The sequence below is a fragment of the Poecilia mexicana genome, unplaced genomic scaffold (assembly GCF_051168715.1).
Source record: "Poecilia mexicana isolate PSO_F unplaced genomic scaffold, ASM5116871v1 scaffold_9, whole genome shotgun sequence".
In the NCBI taxonomy this organism is placed as follows: domain Eukaryota; kingdom Metazoa; phylum Chordata; class Actinopteri; order Cyprinodontiformes; family Poeciliidae; genus Poecilia; species Poecilia mexicana.
In genome coordinates this window covers 145,428-162,675 of record NW_028263378.1, presented here as the reverse complement: position 1 = coordinate 162,675, position 17,248 = coordinate 145,428, and the positions used below count along the sequence as shown (strand labels likewise).

Genomic DNA, 17,248 nt, shown 5'->3' with positions numbered 1-17,248 from the left:
TAGAGCTAACCAGTGGCCGCGCGGGGCCGCGGTGCGGTGCAAACATGTCCCCTCCTTTAGCGTACGAGCTAAAACAGCTTTCATCACACAGAAAAGGGTTGTAATGTTCACATTTCCCCACTGTCACATCTTCTGTAGCCTTTCCACACTCTGCGCCCTCGGAAGACATATCCAGCGTCATAAACGGGTTGGCATAATCTGTTTCAAGTCCATAGTTTCCACCGGGGTGGCGGGCGGCGGCATCCATCTTGCGGTTGCTAATCAACGGGCTAATGCAGTCTCTCGGCTTTATTGCTAGCCGCTATTATCTCTCTTACTCAAAGCTCACCACTCGTCCTGCAAGGCGAAGAGGTCCCTTCGTGGTCGCCAGTGTTAACCGTTCCTGCTCAATCTGCTGACCGTGGTCTGAAGACACAGGGGAGATGTTTCTCCAGGGCCGAAGTTTCTACTTCGGGGTTAACTCCCTCGCACGCCTCGAACATGAACCACGCGGTGGCACGGAGATGGTTGAGGTTAACTTTTAATAACTCCAGCTAACAGGTGAAAGCTGCACAGACTTTTCTTACAGCCGCTGCTCCGGTCGTCTCCTACTCACTCACACCGCCTCACACACACTGACCCTCCCCCTCCCTCCTACAAGGATGCAGGGGTTCCTTTTGCATGCAGCGCCCCCCTTCAGACCGGAGGGCGACTGCCACACATCTCTTGCACCCACACAACTCACTAAGCTAAACATCACATACAGTGGAGGCACTTTCCGCAACACACGATAATGTCGAAGATGGATAGATATGACAAAAATCATGACTGGTCAAATATTTGGAAGAGTAAAAACGTATTATAATAAAATAGATGTCAAATATCCTCCAGCAATACCAACTGGAGCAGCAGGACAAACTCATGGTTCCATGAGCGCAGCGCCGCGTTCTGCTCTGGGACTGAAGCCAAAAGGCGCAATTATGTTTGCTGTTCCGCTAATTGTGCGGGAAAGAGATTTCTGCGTGAGACAGATAACCAGCCGGACTGATGACAATATTTTGGCATTAAAAACAAAATGAAAAGCACCATGATTAAACTTTAATGTGCTTTTATTTAGCAGACAAAAATGAATTTCAACAGCCAACAGAGACCTGAAAACCATCAGCAGCCATCGACACATATGGCTCCTGATGGCTGATTGGCTTTTGGACGAAAAAATAAAAAAAAAAAACAATAAAAAACGTTTCGGGCAATTAATTTTCGACCAAAAATGATCTGCTCTGGGTAAAGTGTGGGTGAGCATTTATGTTACGATCTGTGTTGTTGTGTATTTATTTCTTGGTTTTTCTGTGTCCTTGTCCTCCCTGCTGATTGATCCAGCTGTGTCTAGTTTTCCTGATTACCCTCCCTGTGTATTTAAGTCCGCCTGTGTCCTTTGTCTGCTGTCGCACGTCTTACGTTCTCTGCTCTCCAGTTGAACTGTACAGGCCTGGTTAGCGTTAGCTCTCGTTTTCAGTCCTCTGTGTATCAGTAGCTACCGGTATTAGCTGTGTGCTAAACTCTCTGCTGTGTTGGACCGTTTTTGAGCTTTCATCATTAAATTCATAATTTCTTCACCTTCATCTTGGGTCTGCCTGCGTCTTCTCTCACCAAACTATAAATCATGACAATTTGGTCCGGACCCGTTAACGGACATGGCCGACATCGGATGTTCTTTCCATACGGTCCGGTGGAAAGAAAACGTCGCCACATTTCTATAAATACGGCATTTGGACCAGATGTGGCACAAATACAGAATTCTAATTTCATTTTAGGAAGATTTGGTTTAGACAGACTGATCATCATAATCTCAATTTTGAATGTAAACGAAACAAACGATTGATTTCAGGAGGAACAGGGTCAAAGGTCGAACTTTGTTTCCATCATGGGAGAAGAAGTGGAACATAAAAACCTCAGAGATGATCAGTTGGTGAGAGCGGCATCTCTTCTGCAGTCATCTGTTGAGACAACAGAACCAGAACCAGGGACCTGAAGAGCCTCAGCAGGGTGATAAAGAAGGCTGGTTCTGATCTGGTTCTGGTTCTGATCTGGTTCTGGTTCTGATCTGGTTCTGACTGTGGAACCTCTCCAGGAGACGATGCAAAGAAAGATTCTTGATAAAATGAAGGAAGTTCTGGCCGACCCGGACCGTCCTCTGCACCAGACTGTGGTGAAAGCACAGCGTCTTCAGTCAGAGGCCTCTTCAGATTCACTGTAACACAGACTGCTACAAGAGATCCTTCACCATCTGTAATAACTGAAGAATCTGAATTAATATGAGCTACGATAACTTTTCATTTCCCTTGAAATTAACCCTGTAACCATGGTGACCATCTGGATTCACCAAAAGTCCTTCCCTGTCTTAAAGGGCCTGGATTTGAAGGTCCCGACCTTTGAAGGGTGAGATGTGGATAAAGTTAAGGCCAGATAAGATGAAACACTTCAAGTCATACGGTTCCTGCATCAGTAACCATAGTGACCAGACAGGTGACACAGGTGTCATCCAGGTGGAACGATTTCTCTCCTTGACTCCTCTGCTCATCCCTCGCTCTCACACAGGAAGAAGAAGGTGTCTCACTTCCTGTTTCCCTCCCTCCTTCCAGGTGTAGCTCCCCCCCACCTTCACCACTCCAACATGGCGGACAGAAGTCTCTCCTCCTCATCCGTGTCTTTGCACAATGGCAGCATCAGAGCCGTGGTTCCACACTGCAACAGCTCTGTGGGCCAGAGGTCCAGAAATCTGGAAGCAGGTTCTGGTGCTGGTTCTGAGGACAATTCAAGCCACAGTAAACCTTGGAGTCAGAGCCTGGGATCTGTGCTGAGGTACAGAACCAGAACCAGCAGCTCCAAGAACAAGGTAGGCAGCAGCTGGAAGGTCACATGGTTCTCTTTAACTGGTTCTGGTCCAGAAGGTTCCCGGGCCGAAAAGGTCCCTGGGTCAGATGCAGGAGATTCTGGCAGTCTGGACACCTGCTCTGGCTCAGGTGTGACATTGTCACCTGTTGTGTGTGGAGGAACTGGAGGCCATGTTGGACCTGATCCTGGAGTCTCAGCGCTAACGACCAGCCCGCTCCCTGACCCAGAACCGCCCCACTGCGGGCCTGCAGCGCTGGAGAGGCGCCGGTTCCGAGTTCGGTCTTCTACCATATGCTGATCCACTCCCAGGCACCATCTACATAACAGGTGACAGGTGTATCCTGGTACAGACTGGTCTCAGGTTAGCGTGACAGAGACCAGCCAGGACTCAGAACCTTTAATGCACAGGAGTCAGACTCCAGCCCTCTGCTGTCCTGCAGGCTTTAGATGAGCCACAGGTAAAAACACTGGAATGAAACGGCTTCATTTCCTCCTCCTGCTGTGGATCAAGGTCTCCAGAGCCTTAATGACCTGATTATTCTGTTCAGGTGGTTCAGCAGAGAAACATCTAAAGGCTGCAGGACTGGAGATCAACACCCCTGTTTTAATGGATTAGTGGTTTTTGACCATCTGCCTGTATGCAATCTGGAAGACCAGAGGTGCTCTCTCCCTCACCTGGACGATGCTGCCAGTCCAGTTCCTGAGGATCAGGAGAACTTCTTCAGTCTGGTTCAGAGAGTCCAGTCCAGGAGGATTGATGAACAGAGAGCATCAATGCTGCTGACAGGCAGTGAGGAAGATCAGGACTAGGAGCTATCTGGATGCTCTCACCATCATCTATGTCATTGATTGACGAAGTCTGGGGTCTCCTGTGAGTCGGATCTTCAGATGTCACTAACTGATTGAAGGTAGTTGCTGTGGGCACCTGGACCCCTGAAGACTGAGGTCATCACAGGACTCCCCATGTTCCTCTGAGTGTCTTGCTGGATCCAGAACCTGGAGGTCCTGAGGAAGGTAGAGAACCCGCCGAGTCAGCAGATGAAACTACGAACACCGAGATCATATCTCTCTGAGTTCAGGATGGGCTCCTTACAGCTTCTAGCTGTCCTGCCACAAAACCCCAGCAGAGCATTATGGGTACTGTAGTCAAACAGGAGCAGTGCTTTCTCCACATTTGCAGAAATGTTCCAATTATTAAAATTAACACTTCCTTAATAAATTGTGTTTGTGTTTTATTCACTCAGATTCTCAGCAGGTTCTACACTCAGTGATGAAGGTTCTCCACATTCGGGTACCCAGACACTGCCCTGCCCAAGGTAGAGCAGGACTGGGGCAGGCTGCCTACCCTAACACTGGTCTATCCAAAGCCCGGTCTACCCAGTGAGCATATTAATTAAAGGGACACCAAGAGGACAAGCTGCTGGATTAAACTCTGACTGGTTGATCTCATTCTTTAATTATCAGTGACTATAATAGTAAAAACATAAGCAGTTATTTTTAACTGTAGCAGAAATAAATGAATAAATACATTTTCTCTCATTTCTTGAAGTTAAAATCCTCTGAGACTTTAATACCGGGATGAACATAATCTGGACAGATGATCCTATGAACCAAATATTAACTGATTTATATGATAATCTGTGACAAATTAGGAATTCATGTTTTGACAAAACCTCCAACACAGATTCATTAAACTTCTGGCAGTCAGAGGTTTTGTTTCTACCGTTGATAGTAACTGATTAAAAATGACGCCGCCGAACGTCATGACGCTTAAAAGCTCTCCGCGCATGCGCTGAGCTCATTCAGGAAGTAAACAAGCTGCAGCAGCGTGGAGCGCGGAGTGTTTTCAGTCGGTAAGATTAAAACTTAAGTTTATGACCTCTGACCTATTTAAAGTTCAGATCATCGATGGGTGATCAACTGGTAACACGGACCCGGTTCTGTGATTCTGGTTCCGGTCCGCTTGAACCCAGTTTTAGCCAGTAATTTACGGTCAGTTGTAATGTCGAGATGAAAGTTCATGAACCACCGGAGGTTTTTATCCAACGGTGGAGGCCTTGGATGGAATAAGATGTTTGTGATTCTGATACATAAAATCTGATTAGAATCTTAATCTGTTTGTATGAAACAACGGCTGGATGAAAAAGAAAACAGGAAACAAATGGAGAGAATCTAAATTCACATTTATTATTTACTTAAAAATAAAAACTGTAACTGTTCGGGTTTAGGTGGTTTATCTGAGGCCAGAAACGCATCAGAAGGTTTTTAGAAGTTGTGAAAAAACATTTCGTCACCTTTCCAATATCCCGGTGGATGTTTCCTGTTTCCTGTCTCATGTTTGCATCTGAAGATGATCGGCTGGTTCGTATCGCTGCCTTTCTGCAGAGCTCAAAATGCCTCAGCACAGGTGAGGCTTAAAGTTAATTTGGATTCTTATCCTTTTAAAACATTAGATTAAAACACCGGATCCACTGTGTGGTTTATTATTACTGTGTGAAACTATTTATTATGACAAACCAAAATGTTGTCAGTCAAGGAAAAATTGGATCCAATTAACTGCAAACGCAATAAGACCCTAAAACTAGAATATGTGTCGGCGAAACAGCAGCAGAACCAGTTCCTGAATCAGTCACGTCATTCGCCCCGAATACGTCACATCCTGCTCCATCAACACAACCGGGACATACTGGGTTCCGAACCGCCAGAAACACGGGGGGAACTGAAGTTCGGCGGTGAGGCTAAAACCCGAGCAGATTATCAGGGAAAACCGCTGAGGAAGACCTTAGAGAGAAGATCAGATGGACCAGAACTGGATCGGGCTCAGTGGTACCCCAGACCGCTTGGTTCTGGGTGGTACCACCAGTTCTGGTGCTGATCTTGTGACCTTTGCTTCCAGGCATCATGGCGGCGCCAGGTCGATCCCGGAGGAGAAACAAGGAGGAGGAGCTGAGCCTTCATCGTGTGGATGGAGTGACTGAAGATCAGAGGAGGAAGAGGAGGAGGCCAGGAGGTCAGCTGGAACATCTGGCTCCAGTCAGCCTCAGCCCTCCTGAGGAAGAGGAGCAGCTCCAAACGAAGGCAAAGAAGAAGAAGAGAGCCACAGGTGAGGAAGAGGAAATCATCCTTCCTCCCATTGCTGAACTGATGCAGGAAAAAGACAAGAAGAAGAAGAAGAAGAGACTTGGGGAGGAACCTCCTGCTGCTGTTGACCTCAACACTCAGAAGAAGACAGAAGGAAGAGAAGAAGAAATCATCTGCCTTCCTCCTGATGGACCAACACATGACCACAAGAAGAAGAAGATGATGATGGAAGAGCTGACATCACAGCAGGAAGATGAAGACCATGTGGGCATCGCCATGGCAACAATCTCTCCAGGCCAACAGGAAGCTCTAGAAGCTGAGGAAACGAACCTCAACACCAAGAAGGAGAAAGAGAAGAAGAAGAAGAAGAGCAGCAGAATGGGTTCAACTGAGGAAGACACGAAGAAGAAGAAGAAGAAGAAGAAGAAGAACGCAAAACCACAGAAGAGGAAAACGGAGCGAGGAGATCTGAGCAGCAGCCCAGAAGAAGAGTGAGTATCAGCACTTCTTCTCTGTTAACGCAGGACCGGTTCTGTTCCAACTAAACCAGACAGAACCAGTTCTGGGTCGGGCTTCACCAACATCGGTTCTGCTCGGCGTTCCAGCTCTGGTCCAAACAGTGGAGGTAACTGGTTCTGGTTCCTGAGGTATCTGGTTCTGGTTCCTGAGGTAACTGGTCCTGGTTCCTGAGGTAACTGGTCCTGGTTCCTGAGGTATCTGGTTCTGGTTCCTGAGGTAACTGGTCCTGGTTCCAGAGGTAACTGGTTCTAGTTCTGGTCCTGGTTCCTGAGGTAACTGGTTCTGGTTCCAGAGGTAACTGGTTCTAGTTCTGGTCCTGGTTCCTGAGGTAACTGGTTCTGGTTCCAGAGGTAACTGGTTCTAGTTCTGGTCCTGGTTCCTGAGGTAACTGGTCCTGGTTCCAGAGATAACTGGTTCTGGTTCTAGTTCCAGAGGTAACCGGTTCTAGTTCTGGTTCTGGTTATAGAGGTAACTGGTTCTAGTTCTGGTTCTGGTTCCTGAGGTAACTGGTCCTGGTTCCAGAGGTAACTGGTCCTGGTTCCAGAGGTAACTGGTTCTAGTTCCAGAGGTAACTGGTTCTAGTTCTGGTTCCAGAGGTAACTGGTTCTGGTTCTGGTTCCAGAGGTAACTGGTTCTAGTTCTGGTTCTGGTTCCAGAGGTAACTGGTCCTGGTTCCTGAGGTAACTGGTTCTAGTTCTGGTTCTGGTTCCTGAGGTAACTGGTTCTGGTTCAAGAGGTATCTGGTTCTGGTTCCTGAGGTAACTGGTTCTAGTTCCAGAGGTAACTGGTTCTAGTTCCAGAGGTAACTGGTTCTAGTTCTGGTTCTGGTTCCTGAGGTATCTGGTTCTGGTTCCAGAGGTATCTGGTTCTGGTTCCTGAGGTAACTGGTTCTAGTTCTGGTTCTGGTTCCAGAGGTATCTGGTTCTGGTTCCAGAGGTAACTGGTTCTAGTTCCAGAGGTAACTGGTTCTAGTTCTGGTTCTGGTTCCAGAGGTAACTGGTTCTAGTTCTGGTTCTAGTTCCAGAGGTAACTGGTTCTAGTTCTGGTTCTGGTTCCTGAGGTAACTGGTTCTAGTTCCAGAGGTAACTGGTTCTAGTTCCAGAGGTAACTGGTTCTAGTTCTGGTTACAGAGGTAACTGGTTCTGGTTCCTGAGGTAACTGGTTCTAGTTCTGGTTCTGGTTCCTGAGGTAACTGGTTCTAGTTCTGGTTCTGGTTCCAGAGGTAACTGGTTCTGGTTCCAGAGGTATCTGGTTCTGGTTCCTGAGGTAACTGGTTCTAGTTCTGGTTCTGGTTCCAGAGGTATCTGGTTCTGTTTCCTGATGTAACTGGTTCTGTTCTGGTTCTGGTTCCAGAGGTAACTGGTTCTAGTTCCAGAGGTAACTGGTTCTAGTTCTGGTTCTAGTTCCAGAGGTAACTGGTTCTAGTTCTGGTTCTGGTTCCAGAGGTAACTGGTTCTAGTTCTGGTTCTAGTTCCAGAGGTAACTGGTTCTAGTTCTGGTTCTGGTTCCTGAGGTAACTGGTTCTGGTTCCAGAGGTAACTGGTTCTAGTTCTGGTTACAGAGGTAACTGGTTCTAGTTCTGGTTACAGAGGTAACTGGTTCTGGTTCCTGAGGTAACTGGTTCTAGTTCTGGTTCTAGTTCCAGAGGTAACTGGTTCTAGTTCTGGTCCTGGTTCCTGAGGTAACTGGTTCTGGTTCCAGAGGTAACTGGTTCTGGTTCCAGAGGTAACTGCTCCTGGTTCCAGAGGTAACTGGTTCTGGTTCCAGAGGTATCTGGTTCTGGTTCCTGAGGTAACTGGTTCTAGTTCTGGTTCTGGTTCCAGAGGTATCTGGTTCTAGTTCTGGTTCTAGTTCCAGAGGTAACTGGTTCTAGTTCTGGTTCTGGTTCCTGAGGTAACTGGTTCTAGTTCCAGAGGTAACTGGTTCTAGTTCCAGAGGTAACTGGTTCTAGTTCTGGTTACAGAGGTAACTGGTTCTGGTTCCTGAGGTAACTGGTTCTAGTTCTGGTTCTGGTTCCTGAGGTAACTGGTTCTAGTTCTGGTTCTGGTTCCAGAGGTAACTGGTTCTGGTTCCAGAGGTATCTGGTTCTGGTTCCTGAGGTAACTGGTTCTAGTTCTGGTTCTGGTTCCAGAGGTATCTGGTTCTGTTTCCTGATGTAACTGGTTCTGTTCTGGTTCTGGTTCCAGAGGTAACTGGTTCTGGTTCCAGAGGTAACTGGTTCTAGTTCTGGTTCTGGTTCCTGAGGTAACTGGTCCTGGTTCCAGAGGTAACTGGTTCTAGTTCCAGAGGTAACTGGTTCTAGTTCTGGTTCTAGTTCCAGAGGTAACTGGTTCTAGTTCTGGTTCTGGTTCCAGAGGTAACTGGTTCTAGTTCTGGTTCTAGTTCCAGAGGTAACTGGTTCTAGTTCTGGTTCTGGTTCCTGAGGTAACTGGTTCTAGTTCCAGAGGTAACTGGTTCTAGTTCCAGAGGTAACTGGTTCTAGTTCTGGTTACAGAGGTAACTGGTTCTGGTTCCTGAGGTAACTGGTTCTAGTTCTGGTTCTAGTTCCAGAGGTAACTGGTTCTAGTTCTGGTCCTGGTTCCTGAGGTAACTGGTTCTGGTTCCAGAGGTAACTGGTTCTGGTTCCAGAGGTAACTGCTCCTGGTTACAGAGGTAACTGGTTCTAGTTCCAGAGGTAACTGGTTCTAGTTCTGGTTCTAGTTCCAGAGGTAACTGGTTCTAGTTCTGGTTCTGGTTCCAGAGGTAACTGGTTCTAGTTCTGGTTCTGGTTCCTGAGGTAACTGGTTCTAGTTCTGGTTCTGGTTCCAGAGGTAACTGGTTCTGGTTCCAGAGGTATCTGGTTCTGGTTCCTGAGGTAACTGGTTCTAGTTCTGGTTCTGGTTCCAGAGGTAACTGTTTCTGGTTCCAGAGGTAACTGGTTCTAGTTCTGGTTCTGGTTCCTGTGGTAACTAGTCCTGGTTCCAGAGGTAACTGGTTCTAGTTCTGGTTCTGGTTCCTGAGGTAACTGGTCCTGGTTCCAGAGGTAACTGGTTCTAGTTCTGGTTCCTGAGGTAACTGGTCCTGGTTCCAGAGGTAACTGGTTCTAGTTCTGGTTCTGGTTGCAGAGGTAACTGCTCCTGGTTCCAGAGGTAACTGGTCCTGGTTCCTGAGGTAACTGGTTCTGGTTCCTGAGGTAACTGGTTCTAGTTCTGGTTCTAGTTCCAGAGGTAACTGGTTCTAGTTCTGGTTCTAGTTCCAGAGGTAACTGGTCCTGGTTCCTGAGGTAACTGGTTCTGGTTCCTGAGGTAACTGGTTCTACTTCCTCAGGTAACTGGTTCTAGTTCTGGTTCCAGAGGTAACTGGTTCTAGTTCCAGAGGTAACTGGTTCTAGTTCTGGTTCTAGTTCCAGAGGTAACTGGTTCTAGTTCTGGTTCTGGTTCCAGAGGTAACTGGTTCTAGTTCTGGTTCTAGTTCCAGAGGTAACTGGTTCTAGTTCTGGTTCTGGTTCCTGAGGTAACTGGTTCTAGTTCCAGAGGTAACTGGTTCTAGTTCCAGAGGTAACTGGTTCTAGTTCTGGTTACAGAGGTAACTGGTTCTGGTTCCTGAGGTAACTGGTTCTAGTTCTGGTTCTAGTTCCAGAGGTAACTGGTTCTAGTTCTGGTCCTGGTTCCTGAGGTAACTGGTTCTGGTTCCAGAGGTAACTGGTTCTGGTTCCAGAGGTAACTGCTCCTGGTTCCAGAGGTAACTGGTTCTGGTTCCAGAGGTATCTGGTTCTGGTTCCTGAGGTAACTGGTTCTAGTTCTGGTTCTGGTTCCAGAGGTATCTGGTTCTAGTTCTGGTTCTAGTTCCAGAGGTAACTGGTTCTAGTTCTGGTTCTGGTTCCTGAGGTAACTGGTTCTAGTTCCAGAGGTAACTGGTTCTAGTTCCAGAGGTAACTGGTTCTAGTTCTGGTTACAGAGGTAACTGGTTCTGGTTCCTGAGGTAACTGGTTCTAGTTCTGGTTCTGGTTCCTGAGGTAACTGGTTCTAGTTCTGGTTCTGGTTCCAGAGGTAACTGGTTCTGGTTCCAGAGGTATCTGGTTCTGGTTCCTGAGGTAACTGGTTCTAGTTCTGGTTCCAGAGGTATCTGGTTCTGTTTCCTGATGTAACTGGTTCTGTTCTGGTTCTGGTTCCAGAGGTAACTGGTTCTGGTTCCAGAGGTAACTGGTTCTAGTTCTGGTTCTGGTTCCTGAGGTAACTGGTCCTGGTTCCAGAGGTAACTGGTTCTAGTTCCAGAGGTAACTGGTTCTAGTTCTGGTTCTAGTTCCAGAGGTAACTGGTTCTAGTTCTGGTTCTGGTTCCAGAGGTAACTGGTTCTAGTTCTGGTTCTAGTTCCAGAGGTAACTGGTTCTAGTTCTGGTTCTGGTTCCTGAGGTAACTGGTTCTAGTTCCAGAGGTAACTGGTTCTAGTTCCAGAGGTAACTGGTTCTAGTTCTGGTTACAGAGGTAACTGGTTCTGGTTCCTGAGGTAACTGGTTCTAGTTCTGGTTCTAGTTCCAGAGGTAACTGGTTCTAGTTCTGGTCCTGGTTCCTGAGGTAACTGGTTCTGGTTCCAGAGGTAACTGGTTCTGGTTCCAGAGGTAACTGCTCCTGGTTACAGAGGTAACTGGTTCTAGTTCCAGAGGTAACTGGTTCTAGTTCTGGTTCTAGTTCCAGAGGTAACTGGTTCTGGTTCTGGTTCCAGAGGTAACTGGTTCTAGTTCTGGTTCTGGTTCCTGAGGTAACTGGTTCTAGTTCTGGTTCTGGTTCCAGAGGTAACTGGTTCTGGTTCCAGAGGTATCTGGTTCTGGTTCCTGAGGTAACTGGTTCTAGTTCTGGTTCTGGTTCCAGAGGTAACTGTTTCTGGTTCCAGAGGTAACTGGTTCTAGTTCTGGTTCTGGTTCCTGTGGTAACTAGTCCTGGTTCCAGAGGTAACTGGTTCTAGTTCTGGTTCTGGTTCCTGAGGTAACTGGTCCTGGTTCCAGAGGTAACTGGTTCTAGTTCTGGTTCCTGAGGTAACTGGTCCTGGTTCCAGAGGTAACTGGTTCTAGTTCTGGTTCTGGTTGCAGAGGTAACTGCTCCTGGTTCCAGAGGTAACTGGTCCTGGTTCCTGAGGTAACTGGTTCTGGTTCCTGAGGTAACTGGTTCTAGTTCTGGTTCTAGTTCCAGAGGTAACTGGTTCTAGTTCTGGTTCTAGTTCCAGAGGTAACTGGTCCTGGTTCCTGAGGTAACTGGTTCTGGTTCCTGAGGTAACTGGTTCTACTTCCTCAGGTAACTGGTTCTAGTTCTGGTTCCAGAGGTAACTGGTTCTAGTTCCAGAGGTAACTGGTTCTAGTTCTGGTTCTAGTTCCAGAGGTAACTGGTTCTAGTTCTGGTTCTGGTTCCAGAGGTAACTGGTTCTAGTTCTGGTTCTAGTTCCAGAGGTAACTGGTTCTAGTTCTGGTTCTGGTTCCTGAGGTAACTGGTTCTAGTTCCAGAGGTAACTGGTTCTAGTTCCAGAGGTAACTGGTTCTAGTTCTGGTTACAGAGGTAACTGGTTCTGGTTCCTGAGGTAACTGGTTCTAGTTCTGGTTCTAGTTCCAGAGGTAACTGGTTCTAGTTCTGGTCCTGGTTCCTGAGGTAACTGGTTCTGGTTCCAGAGGTAACTGGTTCTGGTTCCAGAGGTAACTGCTCCTGGTTCCAGAGGTAACTGGTTCTGGTTCCAGAGGTATCTGGTTCTGGTTCCTGAGGTAACTGGTTCTAGTTCTGGTTCTGGTTCCAGAGGTATCTGGTTCTAGTTCTGGTTCTAGTTCCAGAGGTAACTGGTTCTAGTTCTGGTTCTGGTTCCTGAGGTAACTGGTTCTAGTTCCAGAGGTAACTGGTTCTAGTTCCAGAGGTAACTGGTTCTAGTTCTGGTTACAGAGGTAACTGGTTCTGGTTCCTGAGGTAACTGGTTCTAGTTCTGGTTCCTGAGGTAACTGGTTCTAGTTCTGGTTCTGGTTCCAGAGGTAACTGGTTCTGGTTCCAGAGGTATCTGGTTCTGGTTCCTGAGGTAACTGGTTCTAGTTCTGGTTCTGGTTCCAGAGGTATCTGGTTCTGTTTCCTGATGTAACTGGTTCTGTTCTGGTTCTGGTTCCAGAGGTAACTGGTTCTGGTTCCAGAGGTAACTGGTTCTAGTTCTGGTTCTGGTTCCTGAGGTAACTGGTCCTGGTTCCAGAGGTAACTGGTTCTAGTTCCAGAGGTAACTGGTTCTAGTTCTGGTTCTAGTTCCAGAGGTAACTGGTTCTAGTTCTGGTTCTGGTTCCAGAGGTAACTGGTTCTAGTTCTGGTTCTAGTTCCAGAGGTAACTGGTTCTAGTTCTGGTTCTGGTTCCTGAGGTAACTGGTTCTAGTTCCAGAGGTAACTGGTTCTAGTTCCAGAGGTAACTGGTTCTAGTTCTGGTTACAGAGGTAACTGGTTCTGGTTCCTGAGGTAACTGGTTCTAGTTCTGGTTCTAGTTCTGGTTCTAGTTCCAGAGGTAACTGGTTCTAGTTCTGGTCCTGGTTCCTGAGGTAACTGGTTCTGGTTCCAGAGGTAACTGGTTCTGGTTCCAGAGGTAACTGCTCCTGGTTACAGAGGTAACTGGTTCTAGTTCCAGAGGTAACTGGTTCTAGTTCTGGTTCTAGTTCCAGAGGTAACTGGTTCTAGTTCTGGTTCTGGTTCCAGAGGTAACTGGTTCTAGTTCTGGTTCTGGTTCCTGAGGTAACTGGTTCTAGTTCTGGTTCTGGTTCCAGAGGTAACTGGTTCTGGTTCCAGAGGTATCTGGTTCTGGTTCCTGAGGTAACTGGTTCTAGTTCTGGTTCTGGTTCCAGAGGTAACTGTTTCTGGTTCCAGAGGTAACTGGTTCTAGTTCTGGTTCTGGTTCCTGTGGTAACTAGTCCTGGTTCCAGAGGTAACTGGTTCTAGTTCTGGTTCTGGTTCCTGAGGTAACTGGTCCTGGTTCCAGAGGTAACTGGTTCTAGTTCTGGTTCCTGAGGTAACTGGTCCTGGTTCCAGAGGTAACTGGTTCTAGTTCTGGTTCTGGTTGCAGAGGTAACTGCTCCTGGTTCCAGAGGTAACTGGTCCTGGTTCCTGAGGTAACTGGTTCTGGTTCCTGAGGTAACTGGTTCTAGTTCTGGTTCTAGTTCCAGAGGTAACTGGTTCTAGTTCTGGTTCTAGTTCCAGAGGTAACTGGTCCTGGTTCCTGAGGTAACTGGTTCTGGTTCCTGAGGTAACTGGTTCTACTTCCTCAGGTAACTGGTTCTAGTTCTGGTTCCTGAGGTAACTGGTTCTAGTTCCTGAGGTAACTGGTTCTGGTTCCTGAGGTAACTGGGTCTAGTTCTGGTTCTGGTTCCAGAGGTATTTGGTTCTGGTTCCAGAGGTAACTGGTTCTAGTTCTGGTTCTAGTTCCAGAGGTAACTGGTTCTAGTTCTGGTTCCTGAGGTAACTGGTCCTGGTTCCAGAGGTAACTGGTCCTGGTTCCAGAGGTATCTGGTTCTGGTTCCTGAGGTAACTGGTTCTAGTTCTGGTTCTGGTTCCTGAGGTAACTGGTTCTAGTTCTGGTTCTGGTTCCAGAGGTATCTGGTTCTAGTTCCAGAGGTAACTGGTTCTAGTTCTGGTTCTAGTTCCAGAGGTAACTGGTTCTAGTTCTGGTTCTGGTTCCTGAGGTAACTGGTTCTAGTTCCTGAGGTAACTGGTTCTGGTTCCTGAGGTAACTGGTTCTAGTTCTGGTTCTGGTTCTAGAGGTAACTGGTTCTAGTTCTGGTTCTGGTTCCTGAGGTAACTGGTTCTGGTTCCTGAGGTAACTGGTTCTGGTTCCTGAGGTAACTGGTTCTAGTTCTGGTTCTGGTTCTAGAGGTAACTGGTTCTAGTTCTGGTTCTGGTTCCTGAGGTAACTGGTTCTGGTTCCTGAGGTAACTGGTTCTAGTTCTGGTTCTGGTTCCTGAGGTAACTGGTTCTAGTTCTGGTTCTGGTTCTAGAGGTATCTGGTTCTGGTTCTAGAGGTATCTGGTTCTGGTTCCAGGGTGGACTGGGCCCTGGTGGAGGAGCTCCAGGACTACATGCCCCACATCAGGAGGAAATGCATCAATCAGATCAAGAAGATTTTGAGAAGCGACCTCCATCGCTTCAGGAAGTTCAAACAGCAAGGTATCGGTTCTGGACCAGACGGGTTCTGCTCTTTGGACTCCAAGTCTCTATGTTCTCCTCCAAGTCTCTCTCTTTGTTGTCCTCCAGGTGTTCCGGCCCGTTTGGGTCGGTTCTCTGTGCAGGAGAACCAGCAGATCAGGGAGAACATTTCGGACTTTCTGGTTCTGACCGGGATCGGTTCTGTGGAGAAGCTTCTGTTCCCTCAGAGGTTCATAGAGGAGCAGGCGGCCATCAGGAAGCTGAAGAAGCAGCACGGCTTCATGGAGCGGATCGGTAGGAGCATCTGTTCCACCGTTTGACCAGCAGGGCGGCGGCCTGGTGTTTGACCTTTAACCCTCTCTGCCCCTCCAGCGGACGGAATCCCCCGGCCATGTCACCAGGTCTACCTTCGGGCCCTGAAGATGTTTGATGAGAAGAACCACATGGGCAGGTGAGCCTCTGCGGTTCCGTCCGACTCGCGGTGGGCTCGATGTAGAACCCATTCTGATGATCTGTGGACCAGGTTCTCCGAGGAGGAGTTGGCGGCGCTGATCCGGTTCCATAATCTCTATGGCAACAACTGGAAGCTGATTTCACAGAAGATGGACCGCAGCATCTTCTCGCTGCAGAAACGCTTCGCCACACTCGGTAGTGTGTGACCTCTGACCCCGCACCACCCTCTCTGGCCTCCCCAGCCAGTCACCTGATCTCCTTCCGGTCTCCAGGTGTGGGTCACGGCGTCTGGACCGCCGAGGAGGAACGACGGCTGAAGCAGGCGGTCAGGGAGCGGCTGGAGAGCCGGGCCGGTCCCGACGGGTCCGGTTTGAGCCGAAACCAGCTGAGCCAAAGGCTTCCATGGAGGGAGATCAGCCAGGAGGTTCGGACCAGGTCCTGGGTCCAGTGCCGCGGAAAGTGGTCAGTTTGCTTTCAGTCCCGGTTCTGGTTCTGTCCTACAGGTCCAGTCGGCCTCGTGATTGGACTATGTGTGTTGCAGGTTCTTCCTCCTGGATCATCGCATGACGTTTTACGGAAATGTCTTCAATAGAGGAGCTGAGGGTTACAACGCCAAAATCAGCCTCATCAGCACGTAAGGTCACCGTAAGGTCAGAGGTCACAAAACAAAATGGCTCTGATGACATCATAAGAATGAAGCTTGACATCAGCAGTTTAAATGCTCCACCCCTCTGACTCCAACCGTCTCTCTCAGGTTGTACGACATGTCGGTGGACGACATCGCTGATATCAACTGGGAGGAGGTTGCTGCAGCCGTGGGGTGAGGTCAAAGGTCAAACAGCTGGAGAGGCTGAGTGTAGGGTAGTAGTTGATAGTACTGACTGTAGTACTGCTTGCAGTGATGTGACTCCATGGAGCGTCCAGCGAATGTTCAACAGACTTAAACAACGTAATGTTCCACATTTCCACTTGTTGTCATTTGGAGGTGAGTGATGCCTGATTTTATTTATTTTTTACTGATTTCTATTGATCTATATTGATATCTATTCATCCCACTGTGGAACAATGTAAAGTCCAATCATACAGACTTTCTAATTGGTCCTAGTTATTTAACACTACAGTTTTCTATGAAAGTTTTTACAGTGCTGTCTGATTAAGAACTATGAAGAGATTTTCTTTCCGTTTTGGAATAACTGTTAAATAAACTCATTAAAAACGGTCAGACAGCGCAGAGTTATGGGAAGTTCTGTTATTCCTTCACATGTCGACACAAAGCAGAGTGGGAAGGACTGCAGACTCTATTCATGAAGCCAACGTACCCTAAGCTAGCAAGGCGGGCTGCGTTTGGGCTAAGCTAGCAAGGCGGGCTGCGTTTGGGCTAAGCTAGCAAGGTGGGCTGCGTTTGGGCTAAGCTAGCAAGGCGGGTTGCGTTTGGGCTAACCTAGCAAGGCGGGCTGCGTTTGGGCTAAGCTAGCAAGGCGGGCTGCGTTTGGGCTACTACCCTCAGTATTGTGAATGTCAAAGTGCCCTCTATAATGATCTTGTCAGGATTTAACACTAAATCAGATAAAAATCTTAAATCTGAAATAAAAACTGAGAGCTGAGGCTCTGGTGGACGGGATGAGGAAAACTAAGAGTTAGATGATCAAAAGAGCTAGTGGTAAGAAATGTAGAGGAAATGTGTAGGCCACCTTTCCTCTGAAGGACATTATTTGAGGTATCAGAGTCAAGGGGGTCGATATGTACGCAGGTGTTCTTTGCCGAGGTTTCGATCAACAGGAAGGGTGTTCTTACAGATTCCCTTTGCCTCCAACCTTAGAGATCGTCGATTTCCTGTACCACCGAGTGGTTCCTGTCCTGCAGAAGCGGCTCAGGTCCTTCGACAGGTGGGCGGAGCTACAGGAGCGCTGCAGCCAGGACAGGTACCAGCTGTCGGACATCTTTAACTCGGACCTGGAAGACGGTGGCGAGGTGGACGACGTCTGACCTCCAATCAGAACACAGGGATTGCTTGACAAGCCCCGCCCTATCTGTGAATGGGATGGGCTGGAATCATGGACAGGAAGCAGAGATGCTTTTATTTTGAAATCCTGCATATATTGACCAGATTTGACTGTTTTTTCACTGTGTTTTAAATTAAATCAGTATCTCAGCTGAGCTGACTGATCGTTATTTTCCCCCCCAGCCAGTCAGGTGTGTAA

General features: G+C 47.9%; 1 protein-coding gene across 2 annotated transcripts; it reads left to right on the top strand.

Moving 5' to 3' along the window:
- The first annotated feature begins 4,643 nt into the window (after positions 1–4,643).
- On the top strand, positions 4,644–17,204 carry LOC106905802 (transcription termination factor 1). Of its 2 annotated transcripts, XM_088008508.1 has the most exons (11): positions 4,644–4,727; positions 5,771–6,446; positions 14,491–14,615; positions 14,703–14,888; positions 14,967–15,045; positions 15,118–15,242; positions 15,320–15,509; positions 15,589–15,681; positions 15,802–15,867; positions 15,947–16,032; positions 16,867–17,204. In XM_088008508.1, the coding sequence occupies exons 2-11, from the start codon at positions 5,776–5,778 to the stop codon at positions 17,031–17,033; spliced, it is 1,788 nt and encodes a 595-aa protein (XP_087864634.1). In that variant the 5' UTR covers positions 4,644–4,727; positions 5,771–5,775; the 3' UTR covers positions 17,034–17,204. The 2 variants fall into 2 exon arrangements, 1 of the variants encoding a protein (XP_087864634.1); XR_015764208.1 differs by lacking the exon at positions 16,867–17,204 and having other exon boundaries at positions 15,589–15,697; positions 15,947–16,006.
- The last annotated feature ends 44 nt before the right edge of the window (positions 17,205–17,248 follow it).